The sequence below is a fragment of the Gigantopelta aegis genome, chromosome 9, assembly GCF_016097555.1.
Source record: "Gigantopelta aegis isolate Gae_Host chromosome 9, Gae_host_genome, whole genome shotgun sequence".
Taxonomy (NCBI): Eukaryota; Metazoa; Mollusca; class Gastropoda; order Neomphalida; family Peltospiridae; genus Gigantopelta; species Gigantopelta aegis.
In genome coordinates this window covers 39,202,284-39,227,077 of record NC_054707.1, presented here as the reverse complement: position 1 = coordinate 39,227,077, position 24,794 = coordinate 39,202,284, and the positions used below count along the sequence as shown (strand labels likewise).

Below are 24,794 nucleotides of genomic sequence, written 5' to 3'. Positions count from 1 at the left end.
TTTCTATGTTGAGTAAATATAATAATGTCAGATATATTAAATTATTAAAAAAAAAGAGATTTCGGGGGGGGGGGGGGGGGGGGGGTCGGTCGAACCCAACTCACACACACACACACACACACACACACATGGAACGTCATTTACGCTCGGTACTGTTTCTCTCCCCAACTCCCATCAAATCACTCTTACATTAAACGAAATTACCGGTAGGTTATCTATTCTCAGAAGTTCGGGAAGGCCGATAGGACTGCAGAAGGGATTGCTTTGAACTTCCTCAATTTTAGGAACCGATCACAAAACCCGAACACAGCATGTCACACATATAATTATGGAGCGGCAAGGCGCTGCATTTGCAATTTGCATTAGTCCAGTAGATGTGGTTATGTTTGTATGCAGGCATTTTAACAAGGAAGGGAGAGGGGGGTTCTTACTCTGACGAGCGCAGTTTTATGGGGTCATGCTCCGGAAAATATATTGGTGGAGGAAGAGAAAATTTCTTTGAATACGGAGGGGTTTCCACCCCGAAACCCTAACTTGCACGCGCGCCTGAACCGATACAAAGTTTTGTTGTTATATTTTGATAAAGATTTAAAGAGATTTGAGAAAAGAATAAAGATTTTTTGGAAATAATTCTCTAACGTGGGATAAAATTTTCTGTTCGTTTTATTTTAATATTCTTCAAATGAATCCATCGCATTGACATCGTTAAATGATAAAAGTAGTTTCGTTTTTATAAAGGCGGTCAAAATAATATTTGACACCCAAGATAAATTATTTTAATGGTGAACACTAGATTAAAATAAAACTGACATCAAAAACATTTAGTTTCCATGGTTTCGGGCTTTCCGACCGACAGTTAAATGGAGGATCACGTGACAAAGAAGTCTGACCTGGATATGCAAATTAGGTGTATCCTGTTTCGATAGTCTGTTGTAAAAATATAATACATTTTTGGTAGAAGAATACAACTTTTTGTTTTGATTTAACCATTTTCGTTAACACATATCATTTGGGACCTTCGGCAACACATTCAATGCGATATTTTCTGTGCAAGTTTAAACAGACGATCTTATTTTTCCAAAAGGTGTGCATATGTTTCGTACGTTTTTCTTCATATTATTTTTTTTTATTTTTTTTTTTTAATTGTTCTGATAACGTCTTTGTAAGTTAAAAGTAGTTATTACAGTAGTTGTAAATTAAGTAAAAACATTAATTAAAATGCGCAACTTCCTATTTTTTTAAGTAATGCCCGTGCTCATTATGTAGTCATGTGTAAAACAGCACGTGCGTGTTTGCACACGGTTAATAGTTGGCCTCAGACCACAATTAATTTCGCTATATGTTTCTATATAGCCTTAGTGGCTATAACATTTTTATTAATATCAGCAGGCCCGTGAAGTTTTGTATGTACCTTTGCCTGCATGGGGGACACATACCCTGAAAAGGACAATCCCTGTTGTCCGGCTCTTTCTCCCAGCATATTGGTTTAAACGGACACACCCTCTAAACCAGGCCGGAGTACACCCATTTTACACAAAAAGCACTACTTTTGCATGGGCCAGAATTACCACAAACAAGTCTTCAATGTCAGCAAGTTACACATGTTTACAAACTACATGCTATCCCCTGTCACTTCAGTCAAACAGTTGCCACTTCATAGCTGTCTGCCATGAAATAATCACAGTCAAACAGCAGACTACTTGCGCGGTCAAATTTCCGGATTTTGGACAACCAAATGGGAAGATAACTGTAATCTGAGGCCTATCAGTCCATTTTTCCCCCTAAAAACTGCCCCACACTAATACATTCCAATGATATACATATTAAAGCAATGCTCAGTAAGTATCGGGATGTCACCTTTAAAATGAGAGTATATAGAGGCTGTGTTAAAACACCTACCACAGTGCCTTGCCATGGCCAATTTTAGCAATGGAAACTTGAGGGACACCAACTTCAAAATGTAATAACTTTATAAAATTTTGGAATTTCTTCATACAATGAGCAGCTATTTTTTCTTCTACATATGTTCTATCTGCACACTGTTGTCTTGGAAAGATTTTGAAATATTTAAAGAAAAAAAATCAATCATTAGATTTTACTTCATTTTTAATGAAATATTAAACTTAAATTTAAATTTTTGAAAAAAATAATAATCTAAAACTGTAAAATTTTGCATTTTAGATATGATAAGTGGAGGCTTAGTAAAGATATGGTGACTGAATTCATGATACATTATTAGAAATGTGTCAGAGGGATGGTGAAAGTCACAAAATTGGGGCCATTTGCAAAAAAATTTTACACACTAATTTCAGGGATAATTAGACATGATAGGCCTCAGATTCAATTTTGACCTGCTGTATTTACTTGATCTACTTCATTTACTGTATTAGACATGTAGCCACTTTGTAAAAGGCAAAACAGTCCATATAAATGCATATTAATATGAATATGCCCTACAGATATTACTTAGGTATACACCATAATATGTTTTTTGTTGACGACAACTTTGAAAATGAAGATTTTGTCACAAAATGCTGATATAAATCCTACCAAGAGGTACTTGCACCATATTTTTCAGTTTCCAGTGATAACTGTCAACAAGTGTAGTCATGTGCCAGTGTCTTGGATACCTCAGTGTAGTATTTCTTGATTGGAAGGATGTTTGTAGTAATGACCACTGAATATGCATTATGGATTATTCTGCCATATGTATTACAAGCCAAATGTTAACCTTGTTGGCACATTTTCTGCAATAAACTTGACAAGTATACCAGCATCTGATTACTGAACACAATAAATACATTCAGACAGCATAGAATATTAGCCTATTAGATTTTCTAAGGATGAAAGACCATTTTTGAAAAATGACTGAAGTGTGTAATTTACATAAATGTAGGTGAAATGTATTATTAGAGTACTTAATCTTGTTAAAAACTGTATACTATTTATTTAAAGTGTTTAATTACATTTAGTAGTGATATATTCATTATATTTAGATCTTTTGTCCAATTGCAATAAATGAGAAACTCAGTAAAATTCAATATGTAAAAAAAATATTAAAATCTCAATATTGACTAACAAAATCCAACTTTTGCTCTTTTTTACCAAATTATTAGCTCAAAACTGTTAAAAAATATTGCAACAACCTGTGGTAACATCAGAGGTCATTTTATGCTATTTTGGAGGATATTGAAATTTAAAAGTTGAAAATTTTAATTTTAATTTTTAATAAATTCAAAAAAAATGTTTTTTAATTTAATAAAATATTTAGAAAATAAATAAATTAGTTTTCATATTCCTTGTGGTATTCACAATCAGTCTGTGTAATTTCACCTCTCTGGTTATAATACTTTCATCGGAATCAAGCATTTAACCGGTGTAATGTGTGAACTATATCAGGCCTCAGACCACAATTAATTTCGCTATATGTTTCTATATAGCCTTAGTGGCTATAACATTTTTATTAATATCAGCAGGCCCGTGAAGTTTTGTATGTACCTTTGCCTGCATGGGGGACACATACCCTGAAAAGGACAACCCCTGTTGTCCAGCTCTTTCTCCCAGCATATTGGTTTAAACAGACACACCCTCTAAACCAGGCCGGAGTACACCCATTTTACACAAAAAGTACTACTTTTGCATGGGCCGGAATTACCACAAACAAGTCTTCAATGTCAGCAAGTTACACATGTTTACAAACTACATGCTATCCCCTGTCACTTCAGTCAAACAGTTGCCACTTCATAGCTGTCTGCCATGAAATAATCACAGTCAAACAGCAGACTACTTGCGCGGTGAAACTTCCGGATTTTGGACAACCAAATGGGAAGATAACTGTAATCTGAGGCCAGTTCTGCTCAGCGACCATTAAATTGCTAGCTCGAGTCAACTCCCGCCCTCCGCTTATTGATATGTAGGAGAACTACATATCAATATAAATAAGGGGTGACTCGAGCTGTTAGATTACGTGTCGATCCGGTCAAAAATTTACATTTACCGACCAGCTATATTACTTTATTATTTACGATTGGCTAATGGGGCCATTCGTTGTTCGACACATTTTACCAGGCACAAAGGAATCAAGTAGACATTTGGGGGGTAGGGCAGACCGGGCCTGATAGATCAAGGGTGGAAAAAAAACATTTTTAGGGGGTTCCGGGGTATATTCCTTCGTAAACTTTTAAAAACTAGATGACCTGAAATGAAATTTTCTGCATTCTACAAATACAATTCATCTTTGCCTTAAGATTTACTACAATATTATCTTTGATTCAGAATTATTGTGGGGGGGGGGGGGGGACTAGAGCCCTGTCTCCACTGTGCCTGTTTACGTAACGCTCTCAAGGAGATGGGGAATCGTGGGATGCGTTTCTATACCGCTTTTGACTGAAACATATTACAAAAATATAACTTGAAAAGGGTTGCATGATAAAAAAAAATGTATCAGGTTACTACGTTTTAATATCAGTGTAACAGGCTAGCTGAAGGTCGCCTGTTACACTGTTATCTAAACCTCGCCAAATAACCACGTTATCAAAATGTAAAAACCTGATATTCTATATTTTATTGTGTGTGAGAGAGAGCGGGGTATTAAAAGTGCAAGATTTTGCATTACTTATTGTTGACTTGCCACAAAGATCAACAAAAAGGTGGGGGGTTTTCAACGACACCACTAGAGCACATTGATATGTTAATCATCGGCTATTGGATGTCAAACATTTGGTAATTTTGACATATAGTGTTAGAGGAAACCCGCTATGTTTTTTCATTAGTAACAAGGGATCTTTTATATGCACCATCTCACAGACAGGATAGCACATACCACTGCCTTTGATATACCAGTCGTGGTGCACTGGAACGACAAATAGATCAATGGACTCACTGATGGGGATCGATCCCAAACTGACCGCCATCAAGCGAGCACTTTACCACTGGGCATCGTCACGCCCCTCAAAGATCAACAAAGGACCATTCAACAATAACGTAATGCAGACATTTGTTTTTACCCTAATTTTTAACGGCCCTTGTCCCATCCCATAATGCATATACTACAATATAAGGGCAACCCATTGGAAATGTATTACAATAATTGGGTTCAATTTACAAAATGTATTATTATACAGAGCTCAGGAGTTTGGTGTTGTATCTGATGAGTTTGATCTACATAATAATACACTTCTTAGTACAAACAAGCCTAATATGCACTATAAAATAAAATAAAAATTATTTCTCAGTGACCTGCACCTAAAGATCTTAGTGAAGCCTGTCCATCCTCATGTTACAGGTTTTAGATGAACATGTCAAATGGATTACAGTAAAATCACATAGAAACCTTTTACAAAATTATGTACAGTGACCTTGATATTTGACTCTGTGGCCTTAAAAGTCATTCTAAAACTACTCTATACATGAGGATTTTGTGGTGTTTGTTCTCAATGATTTCAACAGCAATACATAGAAATCTAATGTACATGTTTTACTGATAATGACTTAAAATCATTTAGCACGTGATAGTGGTATCTGTTGAATGGTTTGTAAAAAAAACTACTTTGAATTTTTTGTTTTTATGTAAGTAACTTTGACCTTTGACCTAAACCCAATATGTGGCTATCTAGCACTATGGTCATGCAGCAGACAATTGAGGTCAGTTTGTTACATGGGGGGGGGGGGGGGGGGGGGGTGGGGGTGTGTGGGGGGGGTACAACTTTGTATGTACCTATAATTCTATAAAATTTAAGTTAAAAAAAGGTTTAACTGGGGGCGTGACTCTGTGCCCTCCACCCCCCGCTGGTTTGTTAAATAGTTTGGTAGTGACACAATGAGCAAAATATTACCTTGCCCTTTGACCAGGTGACCCCCAAAAGCTAGATCGTTATGGATCAGTCTAATATAAAAGTCATAAAGTAGAAGTTTAATGTTAGTTTGTTAAACAGTTTGTAGGAAATACATTGTCAATTTGTCTCCTTTTACTGTGACCTTGACCTTTGATATTGTAACCCTGAAAGAAAGCAGAATATGGATCTGCTTAGCATAATGGCCATGATGTAGACGTTTCAGGTCAGTTTCTTGAACGGTTCCAAAAGAAATACATTGACAATTGATTCTTTCTATTCATTGTGACCTTGACATTTGATCTGGTGACCTTAAAAGCAAAATATAGATCAGTGTTGCATAGTAGAAGTTTTAGGTAAGATTGTTTAACAATTTTGTAAGAAGTTTTGTCAGAAATGCCCAACAATTGTTTCTTTTTTGTTAGAAATGCCCAACAATTGCCTCTTTTGTATGTGACCTTGACCTTTGACCTGATAATCTATGACATACAAAGTAATTAGTTTGCCTAATTTAAGTCCATAAGATGGAAGTTTATAGTCAATTTCTTAAACAGTTCCATAATAAATACATTGACAATTGATTCTTTCTATTCATTGTGACCTTGACATTTGACCTGGTGACCCCAAAAGCAAAATATAGATCAGTGTTGCTTAGTAGAAGTTTTAGGTCAGTTTTTTTTAACAATTTTGTAAGAAGTTTTGTCAGAAATGCCCAACAATTGCATCTTTTATGTTAGAAATACCCAACAATTACCTCTTTTGTATGTGACCTTGACCGTTGACCTGAAAATCTATGACCTACAAAGTAATATGTGCAATAGTTTGCGTAGTTTGAAGTTCATAAGTTAGAAGTTTACGGTCAATTAAGTAAACGGTTCCATAAGAAATACATTGACAATTGATTCTTTCTATTCATTGTGACCGTGACATTTGACCTGGTGACCCCAAAAGCAAAATATAGATTGGTGATGCATAGTAGAAGTTTTAGGTCGGTTTGTTTAACAATTTTTGTGAGAAATGCCCAACAGTTGCGTCTTTTTTTTTAGAAATGCCCAATAATTGCCTCTCCTTTTTTAATGTGACCTTGACCTTTGACCTGATAATCTATTGTCTACAAAGTAATATGTGCATTAGTTAGTTTGCCTAGTTTGAACTTCATAAGTAAGATGTTTGAAGAAATTTCTTAAATGATTTAGTATGTAATCCAATGGAAACTACTGTTTTCATTATTAACTATGTACATGACCTTTGACCTCAGGACCTTAATATTAATCAGATGCATTCTTGTTGTATAAGAGTCTGTTTAACAGACAGAGGATTATAATAACACTATTCAATGATTTTGGTAAAAGTAAACCTGCTTCAATTTCACCTTTTTGGCAGTTACCCAATTTGCAGTGGTTACCATGGTAACAGATTTTTAAAATTATAAACATTATATTAATTTAAAGGACATTTAATATTTTTAAGGTGTGTGTAATTTGAAGAATAATTTTTAAAAAATGTAGCAATAGTAACACTTTTAAAACTGTAGTTGATGCCGAAAATTATGATGAAACAAACCTGATAGTACTAATCATTTCATGCCATTTTTTTTATCAAATAAAGGTGTTTTCTAGGGGGAAAATCCATTAAAATCATAAATATAGTTAATAAATAAAGATAGTCTTATATTACAAGAACTTTATTAACTTAAAAAAATTTTTTTATTAAGTAGTATCAAAGAAAAAATCTTTTGAACTTTGTACTTGTTGCCATGGTAACATAAATAAAATAATTTATTTTAAAATATTGTAGTAAAGTAGCCAGTCCATTATAGAATACGTGTGTATATTTTCATTTCAATATGCCAAAAATTAAGAGAGATACCATTAAAAATGTATGATAGGTCAAATTCTTGAAATTTTTTTAAAACAATGCAGCCTGATAAGGGTATTAAATTAACATAACCCTGTGTTGGCTATTTAATAATCACTATCAAATTAACTGGTTAAGTGATAACTGTAGCTAACTGTCATTGTAATATATTAATAATAAGAAGAAGAATATACATGAAAGTATATTGGGATTTTTTAATAATTTTACAAAAGAATTGCCTAAAATATGTTAATACTCTAAATCATAAAAAATATACCCACCAGTGCTCGTTTGACTTCCTTCATCACTTTCATCTGAAGAAAATGATTCACTGTCTGAATGTTTTAGACACATTTCAGACACTGGTCGGGAGTATGCTGGATTAACTGTTGGTTTTCTGATATGTCTGGCATCTGTAAAACTCCTAAACTTGTTCACAGAAAGGTTCTGAAGTACTGGAGTGCATGATCTGCAGAGTTTGTCAGACGTCCACAGATTTCTTTTAGCAGATGTCAGTAAACCAAAATCAAATTCTGATGTTGCAGGAGATGCTAGAGGTTTGACAGTGTGTTGCTTTTGTCTAAATGGGGAATCTATGGCACGTCTTCTTCCAACTTCATCTATTGTAATAGGTTTTTCTTGGATGCCCACTGTGGACTTTTTTGAAAATAACCGAACATTGTTTCTTCTACCTCCAGTGCTTGTTCCAGAACCACAGCTGGATGGTGTAATAATTTTCCTTCTTAAAGGCGCAGCAATGGGTTTTACAAATTTGTCGGTCATGATATGGCGTGTGTTAAGACTCTCAGAATTGTATGAACTTGTTTCTTTAAGACGATTTCTTTGTTTTGGATCAGGGGTACTCTCTTGTTCAGACTGAATCTCATCTTTGTTTGTGGGGATATCTATTCTTTGATTTACACAATTTGTATGTGACGTGTTGTCACTATTACATCTAACTTTTTCATAGTCACCTCTTGTTTGTGGGGTGAAACTTTTAGTTTTCTTAAAGCTGGCCAACATTTTGTTTGATGAATCTGCAGAACTGCCATTATAGTTTATGGGGCAAAAAATTGTAGAATCTGCATTTACATCATTGGAGAATTCAATTACACTCACCGATTTATCAGTCAATTCATCTTCATTTCCTTTTTCTTGTAATGCAGAATTTGATTCAACTCTTTGTATGGGTATATTAGAAACACTGTAATTGTGGAATGCTTCTGTAGTATTTTTTGGAACAATTGTCCTTTTGAAGGTAGAGGGTTTACACTGACAGTCATCGTCATTACATAAATGAAACATGTTAATTAAACTATGTGGTGTATTTTTGCACTGTTCTGTTTGATTAATTTTGCCTGGAGAGTAACTACTGTTCTTTGAAGTTATCTGTCCAGCATGGTCGGTTGTAGCTTGTTGAATGGAATGTCCAGTCTGACAGGTTGAACACTGGTTACTGCTCCCAATGTCCATGTTTTGAGTATGTTTAGAATGTCCATTCTGTAATTGATTCTGGTTATTGCGTCTCATGTCCACATTTTGAGCTTCACATTCAAAAAGTCCATTCTGTACATGATCCTGGATATTGCTTCTCATGTCCTTGTTTTGAGCTTGATATGTTGAATGTTCATACTGTAATTGATTCTGGTTATTGCTCCCTATGCCCATGTTTTGAGTTTTAGAGTTAGAATGTTCATACTGTACTTGATTCTCTTTATTGCTTCTCATGTCCATGTTTTGAGCTTCACATTTAGAAGGTTCGTAGTGTACCCGATTCTCTTTATTGCTTCTCATGTCTATGTTTTGAGCTTCACAGTTAGAATGTCCATACTGTACCCAATTCTGTTTATTGCTTCTTATGTCCATGTTTTGAGCTTCACAGTTAGAAGGTTCATACTGTACCCAATTCTGGTTATTGCTTCGCATGTCCATGTTTTGAGTTTCAAGTTGAGACTGTCCATACTGTACTCGATTCTGAGAATGACCAGCATGGGTGGGTTTTTCTGTCAGATGAGCCTGACATTCTACTTCATCTATATGATTTGTGGACATCTTGTACATGTTAACAGAAAGGTTGCAAGGAACGTCATCAGCTTCATGAAAGTTATGGTTTGCACCCAGTTTGCAACAGATGTGGTTTGTGCATATATCACTTCTGTTGCCACTTGGATTATTGTAACCTACATTATTTTCATTCACATTCTGACATACAATCTTGTTTCTAACATAACAACTTTCATTACTATTGTGAAACTGTATGTCATTTCCATCACACTTGCATGATTCAGTATGTTTAGCAGGATGAATGCTGCTGAATACATTTGAATTATGCATTCCATCTTGGCAAACTATACTCCTATTAGTTAAATGTGTATCTTTTGTATTACTTAAGCTTTGTATGTCATCACCACTTACTGAGTGACAGCCCAACATATTATTTGCAGAACCGTCACTTTTTTTAAGTGTAATACCTCTGTTCTGATTATACATGTCTGAATTCACATTATTTACGTTCGAGTTGTGACTATTTCTTAATGGGTGATAATCATTGCTGCTGATAATGTGGGAAATTTTGTTATGCTGTATGTGACAATTTTCATTACTGTTTCCTTCTATTCGACAAAAATATGCTTTATGAGCCTTCTTTGACATATTAGGTGTACCATGTGTCCGTTTCTCGGTATCATGGAGATGGTTTCGTGTGGATGACAGATCTGGATTAGAAGTAAATGACTGCAACTGTTGAGAAATTTCTAAATCTTTCAAGTAAGTATTCTTTCTTGGTGCAAATTCAAAATGCAAACTCTGTGATGAGTCTTGTGTTGTACTGCCAACCAATGCCATCCTGGTAGTTTCATCAACAACTTCTGTCGATCTTAATGGCATTTGTTCATATGTAGGTATGTTTGGGCTTTGAATATTAGTTTGTATTCTTTTCACTGGAGTATACTGATCTGCTTGCCAGTTTTCATTGACATCTGAAGAGGTACTATAACTTTTCTGCTGTGTCTTAGAAGACTGAAACATGCTGATGAGTTGTTGAAGAAGTGATTCAGTTCTTGATAGAGAGGGCTGTTCAGGCTTCTTTGGAATACTTTTTGCTTCCTCTTGTAAGTGCTATAAGTAAAGAATAATAATGAAAATTAAAAACATGTTAAGATTAATGTTCAAATCTGCTGGAATTTTAACACCAATAATTCCTACCAGATGAAAAATGTTTTTAAATGTCTGCAAAAACATTGTAACTGACACGAGAATGTCATCAAACTTATTAAATAGAAATGTGAATATTTGTAATAACAATAAAAACAATTTAAACTTGATAATTTGTGAAATGCTTATCAAAATAAATTGACTGACAAAGATGACAGATCTTTTTTTCACCAGTTGATAGTAAAATTATCAATAAAATAAGATAGACAGTGTTAAAGCCGCACACCCTAGTTCCATCCAGCGAAAATAAATTATAATTTGGTTAATCTACAAACCTGTAACACACTTTGATCACGTTTGTATCAAATGGAATGAAAAAGCAGTACGATGCCTACATCACGACAAATTTCACAGACTTGGGGTGCGTTTCTTTCACCTCTCCTGGACATGTTCCAACTGTTCTGTCCTGGTTGTATCCCCTCTCCAGATATCGTAAGACTTAGCAAAATTATTGGTTTTAAGGGTTTGTAATGTTTTGTATTGAGACACTTACTTGTCTGAACTTTATTGTTACTGAAAATGTTCACGAACTGTGAAGAAAAATCTCACAAATGAACAACAACAAATCGGATGTTGATTGCGCGAACCGTGCACGAGAAAACAAACCGAACCAAAATGATAACGGTCACATGATATACCAACGTCTGTGACATTGAAATGGAAATATCCCCTCTAAAAATAGATTAGACCTTGTCTGCTCAACGCTTTTTTCTCAGACGTGCGTGCGATTTATGAAATACGAAAAATGCATTTTGTGGTATTACAAAAACCAGGATTACCCAAAAACACTTCAGGTGAATGGAAATGTATATTCTAAATAATAAACGGTAAGTAAAGTGCAATTTTATTTGTGAAAAAATTGGTTTAATAGCGAAAAACAACGCCGTAATGGTTAACAACTAGCCATAACTAGGGTGTGTCCCTTTAACAAAATTTCATTTAAAAACTCACAGATTTGCTTGAAGGTTCTTCAGCCTTTGTTATTTTATTTTGATTCTCAACAAGGTCAGAGAGTAGTTTTGAGTCCTGTCGTGATTCCTCCTCGAAAGAATTCAATTTTGCTGTCAGTTGAGATATTTTCTCTAGAATAATATCACCTTGTTGCCTGAAAAAAAAAAGAAGGAAATAAAACATTTTAGTTATTCATGCACTTGCAGCTATATCATCCACATGGTAAATGTTACCTATATAACAATTTACTATGCTGTACATAGTCTAACAGATTTAGGTTAATTCATATATTAAATAATCGTAAATACCCTACCCCTAAAATAATAATAATAATCGTAAATACCCTCCCCTATATATAATTATATATATTTTTTTTTTTTAAACCAACAAATCAACAAAAAAAACCACCCACACATATAAGAAAATAGCTTTTCTGTAATATACTAAAATTAATTAATAATAACATAATAAATGCTTCAAACTTACCTTTCAGTATTTTCTACATTGTGATTCATCTGACCTATAAAAGAAAAAGAAAAGAAAAAACTTTAAAAATTAAACACGTATAGGATGTTAACCTGCTGAATGATTGACATATTTCATTCATTCATTCATTTCAACTTATTTTCATGCTTGTATCCAATTAAGGTTCAAGTGCACTGTCCTGGGCACACACCTCAGCTATCTGGGCTGTCTCTCCAGGACTGGGTTAGTTGTTAGTGGTTAGTGAGAGAGAAGAGGGTGTAGTGATTTTCCACGTACCCACTGAGTCGTTAAAACTCACCCTGAGTGGGTGCCAGCCGGTACCGGGCTGCGAACCCTGTACCTACCAGCCTTATGTCTGATGGCTTAACCACGACACTACCAAGGCTGACTCACATAGTAAAAGTCTCCCCAATTATAACTGAATGTTGTTGGGTAATTGCTGGTTAGTGTTTAAGTAATACCTCTTTTTACAGAAAGTATCCAATAACCAATCAGTTCCACACTACAAGTGTCACATACAAAAATGTGTTACATAGATATAAACTCTATTTTGTTTTGTTTATTAGCTGAATCTTGTTCAGTGATTAGATCTTGTGTTTATTCTTTTTGTTTTTGAGATTTATGTTAATGATTTACAGAAATAGACCAACTCTGTTCTTAATTTAATAACAATAACTGTCCCAATGTCTTAAAAAGATTTTTGCATTACTTTTACATGGGCAGAGTACTAACACACAAGGTAATTAAAAAAATCAAACAAAAGAATAAGAACGAAGTTCTCAGCACACAAATCTGCTTAATCTTGAAGAACAATATAACCTTTTTCTTGAAAGTAATTTGCAAGTATTTTATTTCTTGATGATGTATGTTAACTTTATATAATTTCCCATCCTTTTAAAAATTACCTATCGTACCTTCTTTCTGACAGAGATTCAAAGTATACTTGAGTGCTTTGATAAGTTCTTCATCTTGAGCTTCAGTCAGATGTTTCACCAATGTCTGATACCCTCTCCGATCTATACAACTCTGGTTCTCAGCTAAATAATAAACAAGAATAACAGTTTCAAAAAAACAACAGCACTATGCCCGATTCACATTATAATGTATGTTACATGACCATGAACTCACGATTAGGTATGTGCAGATGAGTGGTTGTTTTATCCATAGTGTGAAGTTTGACTGGCCTAGCATTTAAATTTTTTCTATGAAATAGAACGCAATGCAACTAAAGAGTTTCATAGAAATGAAACCAAGAAATTAAAGTATAATTAAAAACAAAATTATAGATGTCTCCATGGTTATCGGGGTGGGACATAGCCCAGTAGTAAAGCACCAGCTTGATGCACGGTCGGTTTGGGATCGATCCCTGTCTGTGGGCCCATTGGGTTATTTCTCGCTCCAGCCAGTGCACCACGACTGGTACATCAAAGGCAGTGGTATGTGCTATCCTGTCTATGGGATGGTGCATATAAAAGATCCCTTGCTGCTAATCAAAAAGAGTAGTCCATGAAGTGGTGACCGCAGGTTTCCTCCCTCAATATGTGTGGTCCATAACCATATGCCCGACGCCATATAACCGTAAATAAAATGTGTTGAGTGTGTCATTAAATAAAACATTTCCTTCCTTCCATGGTTATCACATATACACACATAAATAATAATGCTTATATTTAGGCTTCTGTGGCAAAAAATATGAACTTGCATTGAAAACTCACCAACCAATTTTCAGTTGTTATTGCAATATTTTTCATAATTATCAAAGATCAACAGTTCAAGATCAAGTTACTTGTTGTACTTTTCATCCAGTGGGTCTTTAATATACATATAGGGCTGTACTTAGAAAGTAGAACAAATTTACTTCTCATGGTTCAGTTACAGAATTTAACTTTAGTTGAAAAGAAATTAACATCATTTGCATAATTATGCAACACCAAAGTTTTTGTTTTGTTTTGTTGCTTTTTTAAAAATAATTTCAAAGCTTTGTTAATATGTTTTGCATCAAACTGTTTTTAAATAAATTCTAACCAATGCTACACCACAGTTTTATCATACCTGAAGTGTCTAATGCATGTCCCAAAGTCAAGACAACCTGTAGATTCTCCTGCTGATCCAAATCTGGTTGTCTCAAAATGTTTAACAATAAACTAATCCCACCCAGTTCACCAAACGTCTTGCAGTTTGTCTCTGAAATTAATAAAATAACAAGTTATGTTTACAATTAGAACATGTAAATATACTACTATCTGGGGTGGGTTTGTTTTGTTTTTGGTGGGTTTTTTTGGGGGGGGGGTGACTTTGTGGTTCTTGTTGTCCTGGGAATTTTTTTTATCATTGAGCCCTTTAGATGTTTGAATTTGATAAATTGTGTTGTAGATAAAACCTATATCAATGTCTTCATCCAATAAAACATTTATAATATGGCACCTTTGTGGGACATCAAGCAACTAATTGGTTTTCTGCCAAAAAGAAATTTTGGGGTATGGCGCTAAGGCATTGAATGCAACCACAGTATGGGGGCCTCCCCCAGAAAGAAAATGGGTTAAGTTTAGAGTTAGGGTAAAGAAAAGCATACATTAATGATAAGAGTAATTAATTTTGTCAAAAGGTTAACGTAACAAAAAAAATGGGTAAAAATGTTTGGGTATGACACCATACCCGTTTTACCTTCTGGCAGAAACCCTGCTTATCAAACATAATGGGAATAATTGGTTTTACCACCTTAGCTAATGTGTCTGTCTTGAATACAGTCTTTTAATAATTTACTTTACAATCATATACATTACTGAACATCACCTCTTATAGGAAAAAAATGAATATTATGTGCGAAGTTGGGTGAAGCCAAAATGTTTACTCACCATGATCAGCAATACAGGAATCAACTGTGTTAATAATAGGGATGGCCAGGCCAGGTTCATCAAGAATACTGTACCCAAGGCATTTACCCAGTGCAGTGACCAATGTATCCAATCCACCACATCGTCTAACTCGATCTTGGTTTAAAACTGAACAAACAAAAAATTGGCAGGGAAAAACCCCACAAAAAGGTTCCTTGTTTAACAATAATACTGTTTATAGTTACAAAGTGGTGTATGTATGTGTATATGTGTGTAATATATGACAGTCTTTAAGCAGGAATTCTGCAGAATTAAATGTCTTGCCTTCTATAAAATATTTCAGTGCACTGTGATAAACATTCGTAGGTGCAACCAAGTTTCATTGACCATGCAACACTTTAACATTAAACTTTCACACAAAAATTGACACCATTACTGCTGTCATCAAAAAAGCAATACCTATATCTTGACAAAAAAAAAATTAAAATCCCCCCCGAAAATTTTGTCTTTAAAATTGGAAATAGAAAATGATGCAACCTTAGAGTATAATGATATAAACTCTGGAGTTTAGCAACATATTTCAAATTCAATGACATGATTTTAGTAAAAAATAAAGAGAAGTAGATATGAACTTTAATTAATTACAGGTTTGTTACATACATGTAAATAAAATAAAAAAAATTCTACATACCATTGTTTGCTACAGCTAATCCCAATAATGACAAAGCTGGTTTTAGTAACTCAGGGTTTAGATTTTCCTGGATAAGCTTGAACAAGTGTGGAAACAACATTGAAGTCAGATGCTGATTTTCCTCTGCAAAATTAAAACAGGGAAATATGTGTTTGATTTCAAAAAAACTAAAATAATAACTATTGAATTAACTCCATATTAAGGACTGGAGTGATTTTTTGGAACAAGAAATACTCTAAAAGAGCCTTATGTCAACTAGTTACAATATATATGGTCAAGAATGGAAAGCTCTTTAATGGCATTAAAACATTTTTAAAAATTCATTATTCGGCTAAATGCTTGTAAATATACTACCACAATTTATGTGTGATATGTTTGTTAGTTGTATATTGAGTAATACTAGAACTGTCTTCCGTTTCTTACCATTCTGGGGATTGTTGACACACACACTAATAGCACTGTTCACAAAGCTCCAGGAATTCCCAGGGGTTAGACCAGATTGGTTTTCTTTGATCAATCCTCTGAAACAAAACAATAAGCAAAACATAAAAAAATACACCCAGTTTATGTGTCTTTGGTGATCAAAGACCAGGGCCCCATTCCACGAAGCGATCTTAGCCCTAAGATCAACTTAAGTGCATAGGGTAGCTATGCGCTTACGGTAATCTTAGGGCTAAGATTGCTTCGTGGAACGGGGCCCAGCAGTGTAATGAGAGGGAGGGTGCTTAATGAAAAATGATTTTTTGGTACCCACCCAATTACATTTCCATTTATATTCTTTAACATTTGTCATATATTATCCAGTTTAACCCACTTCCAAGTGTAATAGTACCTCCCCATCCTTACTATGCCTTTGCCAAGTACACCTGTGTGAGTGGAGTTTTGTGCATCTGACTGACATGTCATAGGTATTCATATACAAACAAGGTACTATATATATATGGGTGTGTGTGTGTGTGTGTGTGTGTGTGTGTGTGTGTGTGTGTGTGTGTGTGTGTGTGTGTGTCATTGCAATCAAGAAACAAATTAATAAAAAAACTGAAAAATAATTTAAAATAGTAAAATTCTTGATGTTGTGCCTGAAGACTAAATAGATACTAATAACAAATAGCTTACAAATATGTCATTTTAAAAACTTGTTTACACAATAAATCCACTTAGATTGTTCACAAATATTTATTGACTGAAAACTGAAAACATACTTGCACATTTCAATGAGAACAGCCAAGCACCCGGTCTGTCTTGCAAGATTTTGTCCTAGACCTGAAAGAACAAATGATAACAAATAGTGCACTAATTCCATTAGTTAAAAGATTTAACTAGGTATGATTTTAAAAAATGTTTAACGCACATGCATGCACAACACATTTTGCTTGTATATTTTAAACTTTTATTTAGAAGCAGATAGATGTTTGTAAATATAGTTTTTAAATAAATAAATAAATAAATCTCTCATGATCAGGTCTGTCTAAAATTTAGAAACATTAATATAAGTGTATAACTGGCATAACATAAACAAATTTCAATGTGATGAGGCACAAAATATAGATCCTCAGCTTTTTTGTTTTCAGCCATAACTGTCAGTTATTAACAGCAATCAGCAAAGTTTTAATCTATAAAAATCAGTAACTATCTACCAAGCCAAATGGAATTAATTAATATTTTCTAAACAATGTATAAAATAAGAAAATGTTTACTTACCATTGTTTGCTACAATGCAAAGTAGAAAGAAGACAGATGTTTGTTTTATTCTGGATGACGACGAGGCATCACTGAGAATTTTGTGAATAAATACAAATGTACTCTGTTGTGAAAGACTCTTTTGAGAAAACACTGAAAATAAGGAAGGAAATTTTTATTTAACGACGCACTCAACACATTTTATGTTCGGTTATATGGCGTCAGACATATGGTTAAGCATCACACAGATATTGAGAGAGGAAACCCGCTGTCGCCACTTCATAAGCTACTCTTTTCGATGAGCAGCACAGGATCTTTTATATACACCATCCCAGACAGGATAGCATATACCACGGCCTTTGATATACTAGTCGTGGTGCACTGGTTGGAACGAGAAATAGCCCAAGGGGCCCACCGACAGGATCGATCCTAGACCAACTGCACATCAAGCGAACGCTTTACCACTAGGCTACCTCCCGCCCCCTGAAAATGGTTCAAATTGAGATAATTCCAAATAAATGATAAAGAAGCAATCTCTGTTACAATCAGGTTGATCATTATATACACATTTTTCATACGCCCAATCTCATACACTGAAAGAGTAATCAACCTTTTTTTTCTCTTTCTTGTGGAGAAATAGTTCATGTTTGTATAATACTGGCTGTAAAACTAATGAATGGTTACTAATAAGGTTTTTCAGTTTAAGACTTGAAATAAGAAGACATCCTAACATTAACATACTTAAGACATTTCTGAGGTCATACATGTACATGTGTATATAGAATACAAAACAAGTTTTTGCCAGATATAATTTTTAGGAAATGAGTGTGAGTGAGATCAGATACCATGAGAATTCATGAATTTCGGAAAAATTATAACTAGCAAAAACAAGTGTGCTATTTTATTCATGACCCACCTTCAAATAACTCAACAGACATGAAAATGCACAGAGTAACCACAAAGGAAAATTAGATCAATTATTGAAATGACATGGCTTACTGAAATGACATCATTTAGCAACTCAATGTTCTCGCTGGGTGAAAATTAAAGGAGGGCGGCCGCTCGGCACCACACCCTTCAAAAAACCACCAAAAAAACCCCACCAATAAACGAGAAGCATAAAAAAAAAAAAAGTGTGGGGGGGGTAAGTAGTTTGGTTATCATATTGTTGTTTGTTGGTAGACTTTGAGAAAAGACATACTCCTTATTTTGCCTACGAAAAAGTGCAAAGGGGTTTATAAAAATACTCGTCTTTTAATTGAACCGAAGATGATATCGGTCTGACATTCACGGGCAGTTCCGGTTTTGATGGACCGATCAAAATTTTAATATTATTATTTTTAATAAAAATTTCATAATATACGAAAAACAATAAAGATGTTTGTAAAGTGATCTCCTAATGTCAGATACATTTTTGCTATTTCCATATTCATCGAATGAATCAATCGCTGTGATAAAAAGTTTTAATTATAAACACTACCACTTCCGTTGTTTTTATAAGCGTTCATATCCCTTCAAAATGAAAAGTTTACAATATTTTATAAAGAACTGCTGAATAAACAGAATAACAGAAAGTAAAAATCATCAGTTTCAACCAATTATATCTGCAACTGAGGACAAAATATCAAACGATAGTTAGTGGAAACAAAAGACAGAATGACCGGGGTTTTTTCAATCGGAGATTGCCGAATCCGTAAAAAATAAAATGTTTTCATTGCTTACATAAAATATAACTTTTATTGTGTCTATCAAACATACAAATGGATACAGATATTGGACAAAATTGAGGCTGTTAAAAATACTGTTAAATTACGTTACGTTAACTGTCGTAAATGTGTCGTCAATTGCTTTTTCGTACACAACGCGGCTTGTTTCCTTTGATGTCCAGTGTGCAGACTGATCGTTGTTTTTTGTGTGGAAAAAAGTGCATTTGGAAATAGCGGAGATAGGTGCTGGAAAATAAAGAGGAGCGCTCAAAAATAAAGGAAGGCTCTCAAAAATAAAGGAGGGCGGGGAACGTGAAAGGAGGGCGGCAAAATGGAATAGTGGGGCGGGACGCCCCGCTTAAATGGAGCAGCGAGAACACTGTAACTAATACATATTAGTTCCTAAATGACGTTATTTCAATAAGTGATGGAAGTTTTAATTGTCAGAATTTGTACAACACAGGTGGGTAATAAATAAATATGATACGTTTTTAAGAATTATGCATTATATTTACACACATTTACATGTAGCTGCTAATCAAAAACAACCTAGCTGTATCTTATAAAAAATTTATAATTATACAAAAAAGATCCGATAACAATGCAAATCACAGCTGATTTAACTACAAACAAAATTAATAATATTTGGAGCTGATTTGACTGAATGTATGATTGCACTAAATATATTCTGTTTTTGTTTGGTGTTGTATAGGGTTAAACTGAAACAATTATCACCAGTCAAATACTGAACTTACATATTGGACGCTAAGAAATTCCAGATTATGTGGCTTACAATTGAAAATACAAAAAAAAGAAAATCACCCATTTAATTAATAAAGAACAACTGAATATTCTTTAAAAAGTATACTGCAAAAATGTTAGTCATAACCAGAGAAAAGACATGAAACTTAATATTACCACTTTTTTCCACTGCACATGCCAGACAAAACATTCCCGACTGCTTTACAGACAAATGTTTTGTCTGCAAAATCAGGTTTAAAACATACTTCAGACCTCCAAGATCTCGAAAACTTTCTTTTGCTGCATCTGAAAAATTATCTGGTCATGTAATATTTCTCAAATGGTAGAATAAAGTATATAAGCATTTATACAAAAAGAAAATAAATTTCAGAAATTGTGATTTAAAATATTATATGATTTAAAGTTAGATCTGGCAATAATGTGATCACCAAACAGAAAAAGCAAACTTTGCTGTTTAACTTAAGGGGAGATGTCACTCTAAATCCCCAATACTCCACTGTGACTAGTCAACAAAAGTAATTTTTAGCCTCCCTTGGTATGTGCATTTATAGGGTATCATTTAGGAGATAACAATATGGAGTTTTTAGATTTGCAGATGTTATTGTCTGTTTGATCCTGCAAATGTCATTTATGACTGAAGACACCTGAATAACGCCTGCCAATCTAAAAACTCCATATGGTTATATCCATTGTAAACTGAATAATTTTATATTTGGTATTTCTTGAAAAAATACCTGGCTACAATCTAACTGTAGACCTTTGAACCGTCAACATAGCCCGTTCCAATTGCTAATGACATCACTTTCTAATGACGTCATTAGCTTTCCAGGTGTTATTTTCATTTGATCCCAGAAAAAGAATGTAATTAACCAGTCACAATACAGAACACACTCACCATAAGTTTACAATTTATGGTAATATCTTAAATGGCTTCCAATAATCTAAGTATATATGGTATAATATCTTAAATGCCATTCCATAATCTAAGTTGGGGAAACAGTTAATGACGCCTCTAAAAAGTACATTTAGTGTGTGATGTAAAACTATATTTGTGTTGAACATGACATAAAACCAATGGAGGTGACTTTAAAATTATGATTTACTATATATTTGATTAAAATATTGTTTTAGAAGTAGAATTCACTACTCATGTTTTTTAATATGTAAAATATCAACCTCATCTCAACAAATACCAATTAAAATCTATAGACTTGGTTGATATTTTCCATATCACTCATAACACTCATAACCTCTATATACCATTTGCTGTCAATACTGAGGCCAAGGTTCCAAGAGAAGACTTCAGAGAATCTGGCTGGGACAGCTGACACTTGACACACTCCAATAAAATCTCAACATCTGTTTGAATCTCTTAAAAAAACAAAAATATATGCTATAAAATTACTTTTAAAGTAACATCATATTTAGTGCATGCAAACAGAACAGGCATTCAAAACATCCATAATTACAGTACAATAATGAATATGATGTAGGTTAAAATGCAATATTTCTGAAATTATATGACAACAATAATATAGTGATAAAAAATAAAACAAATACCTTCCATGTTTCGTTTCCAAATGATACGACTTTTCAATTATCCATTTCTGAAACAAATATGACAACTCTCCAGTTAAATTACATGTAACTAATAAAAAGTACCAGTTTAGTCATAAGAAGATATTTCGACTCGATCAGACAAACAAAAATTGAGCTGTTGGTAATTGTATCAGATTAAACAGATTCTTTTGAATGACTAAAATTGCATTTTAAAAATATTTTCTTGTTTATTGACTATCAATATTTGTCCAAAATTACCAAATAATTTCCTTCTGTTCATTTTAATATTTTCAGACAAAATAGCACATACCACAGCCTGTGATATCAGGGAACATTTTGTTCAGTATCGCGTTGCGATTCACTATACAAGTTTCAGATATCGCTACACCATTTTAAGACATTAAACAGTAGTTACTAATCAATTTGCAGTTGAACAAAAATATCAAAATATTCCCTGGATATACCAGTCATAGTGCACTGGCTGGTTCCAACGAAAAATAGCTGAGTCTGATTGTGCATCATGTGAGCGCTTTAGCACTGGCCTACCTATGTCCCACTCCAGCCATAAATGAGAGAGAGAGAGAGAGAGAGAGAGAGAGAGAGAGAGAGAGAGAGAGAGAGAGAGAGAGAGAGAGAGAGAGAGAGAGAGAGAGAGAGAGAGAGAGAGAGTGGGCTGGGGAGGGGGAAGGGAATCAACAGTAGTGAGAGAAGCAGGAATAATTGCCACAAAATACAAAAAGTGCCGTTTTTAAGTTTAAAAGTGGCTTATTATGCTTAGCCATATATTTTATCATGGTAAAATGGCATAAAGCAATTTAAAAAAGAGAAAAAAAGGAAAACAAAGTCAAATTTATTCAGTTAACAATGACCTCACTCATTGCAAAATCCCAGCAATAGCGATACAGCTATCATAATTAAATCTACTAAATAAAAAAATGTATCTGAAAACTATGCAATTAATTATTTTTACGATGTGTGTCTCTCATGTTCTTGACAACAAATAATCATAACACAAGCACAGACGACTTCCGCTTTGTATAGACTGGTTTTCTTTATTGTAGTTCACTGCCGTTAAAAAAAATGGCATCAAATTTGTGGTGCATGATTACCAGTCGCTGACCTCGACAGTAAACTTTTCTCTGCGGGAAAATATAAAATCTGATCTCTAGTCTAGGTCTGTCCCGGGCCAAGCCATTGGCTATCCGCGACGGACATGCCTGAAACCTTAGTGGTATATGGGCATGTTAAAAATACTCTCTCTCTCTCTCTCTAGCCTAGGCTAGCCTTGATTCTCGCTTGATTATAATACGCCGCGTATTAGGCCTACGCGCGACGGACGATGCAGGAAAACGAGTTGAATGCGCACGTTTTTCACGAATTCATGTTCGATAAAAAAAACCATGAAAATAAATAAATAAAAATAAACTGTATCACAAGACAGATTACATGGTATGAGAGGTCTGTTTCACTAAGTTAGCTTAGAAAAATAACTTTATTTTCCATTAATTATATCGAGCAGTCAGTTTATTGCACCAAAACGCTTTGAAGTGAAACAATAACCTTATTTCAATCAATCAGAATTTTGATATTTTCTGAGTTTTATGGAAATCTATTTCGCATACGTTTAATTCCTATATCACTCTGCCATGTGTCTTTAGTAAACAAGTTACAAGCCAAAAAAATATATAATAATGATAATAATAATAATTTTTTAAAAAAACCCCACACAAAACAAAACACCATCAAACAAACAAATTTAGTAACTCAATGAACTAGGCTATGTCATTCACCATTGGTCCAAGTTTGAATTGTCCACGTCAAATGCGCCAAAAAGACACCTGCAAACTTAGGCCTGTTGGATGTTGTGCACAAGCAAAATGGATTAGGTATCTCAGCCCATCCCTTTTTAAAAAATGTCTAAATGATCTCTCATTTTCACCAGCAAGATGTGACCCCATTCACTTATATAACGAACATCTTTCTCACTTGCTATGGGCTGACGACCTTTTGCTTCTCTAATAATCGGCAGACGGCCTTCAAAATTGTTTAAACACTCTAAATGAGGTTTGCTCAACATGGTATCTTAGTAGAAACAATGAGAAATCAAACGTTATTAATATGACTATACACAAAACATTTTAAAAACAAAACTCGATAGTAAATTATATTGTGGGGATAACGAACTAGATCAAACATACGCATTTTGAATGCACCATAAACTCCCGAGGACAGTAGGCCTACTAAAACAAACAAATGTTTGATTGCTAGATTACATTATTATATATATAGGCTATGTTTTTTTCTTTCTCATTGAACAGGCTCAGGAAATTTTACCAATGACTGTCATAGGTGTCAGAAGATGCAGCTGACAAGAAGGGGGGGGGGGGGGGGGGGGGGGGGGGGTAATGGAAGTGTGTGTGGGCGGTGATAGTCTGTTCAACCCGGAGAGGCCAATTATTACTCTCTCTCTCTCTCTCTCTCTCTCTCTCTCTCTCTCTCTCTCTCTCTCTCTCTCTCTCTCTCTCTCTCTCTCTCTCTCTCTCTCTCTCTCACACACGCATGAACACGCACACACGCAAACAATTTTTCCAAAATTATATTAAACAAAAATTTAAGTTAGTGATCACAGGGTCCTGCAAATACACTGAAAAACCATATAAAATAATATTACAAAATGAGTCCCCTCCATAATTTTCCTGTTGTGCAGGATTCCCTGGTGAACAGCAACTCATCTCGATTCTCTAATATCTTATTTTTGTTAGTTGTACTGCCATTATTTCTCCTTACCTTCTCAGATATTCATCCCAACCATGGTCCAGATACCTCTAAATATGGTAGACATAATATTAAAATAGCTAACATCAATATCAACTCACTAAGGAATAAGATAGACCTAATAAATACTGAATTTGGTGATTGTGATATTATATGTATAACTGAAACCAGATTAAGTAATAATGTGAATAGTTCTGATATAGCAATTGATAACTTATTAAATTCTGAACCATTCCGTAGAGACAGACAAACTGATAATGGGGGAGGAATATTAATATACTAAAACGCAAAAGAAACGCAGGTCCTGAAAATGCGAAAGAATTGCACTTTGTAAAGCAGTATCTTTGGTGGAATTGAACCTCAACTGTGTTAAATGACATGGCACACACCCACACCGCAGTCCCACCTGCGTGTCAATTTCATTACCTGTGTGACGTCACGAATTCTC

At 34.3% G+C, this 24,794-nt stretch overlaps 1 protein-coding gene across 2 annotated transcripts in view; it reads right to left on the bottom strand.

Moving 5' to 3' along the window:
- Positions 1-22,021, bottom strand: part of LOC121380765 (putative uncharacterized protein DDB_G0282133) — a 38,988-nt gene extending 16,967 nt beyond the window's left edge. The window contains exons 1-13 of one of the 2 annotated variants that reach the window (XM_041509731.1): positions 21,572-22,021; positions 21,272-21,382; positions 20,168-20,296; positions 17,565-17,696; positions 17,066-17,126; positions 16,287-16,384; positions 15,864-15,986; positions 15,194-15,340; positions 14,391-14,522; positions 13,253-13,375; positions 12,339-12,372; positions 11,853-12,006; positions 7,970-10,805 (exon numbers count right to left, since the gene is read on the bottom strand). In XM_041509731.1, the coding sequence (XP_041365665.1) occupies positions 7,970-10,805; positions 11,853-12,006; positions 12,339-12,372; positions 13,253-13,375; positions 14,391-14,522; positions 15,194-15,340; positions 15,864-15,986; positions 16,287-16,384; positions 17,066-17,126; positions 17,565-17,696; positions 20,168-20,296; positions 21,272-21,382; positions 21,572-21,578 (4,087 nt within the window). In that variant the 5' untranslated portion in view covers positions 21,579-22,021. The remainder of the gene's footprint in view (positions 1-7,969; positions 10,806-11,852; positions 12,007-12,338; positions 12,373-13,252; positions 13,376-14,390; positions 14,523-15,193; positions 15,341-15,863; positions 15,987-16,286; positions 16,385-17,065; positions 17,127-17,564; positions 17,697-20,167; positions 20,297-21,271; positions 21,383-21,571) is intronic. The other variant, XM_041509730.1, reaches the window with a different exon arrangement.
- Positions 22,022-24,794: the final 2,773 nt, after the last annotated feature.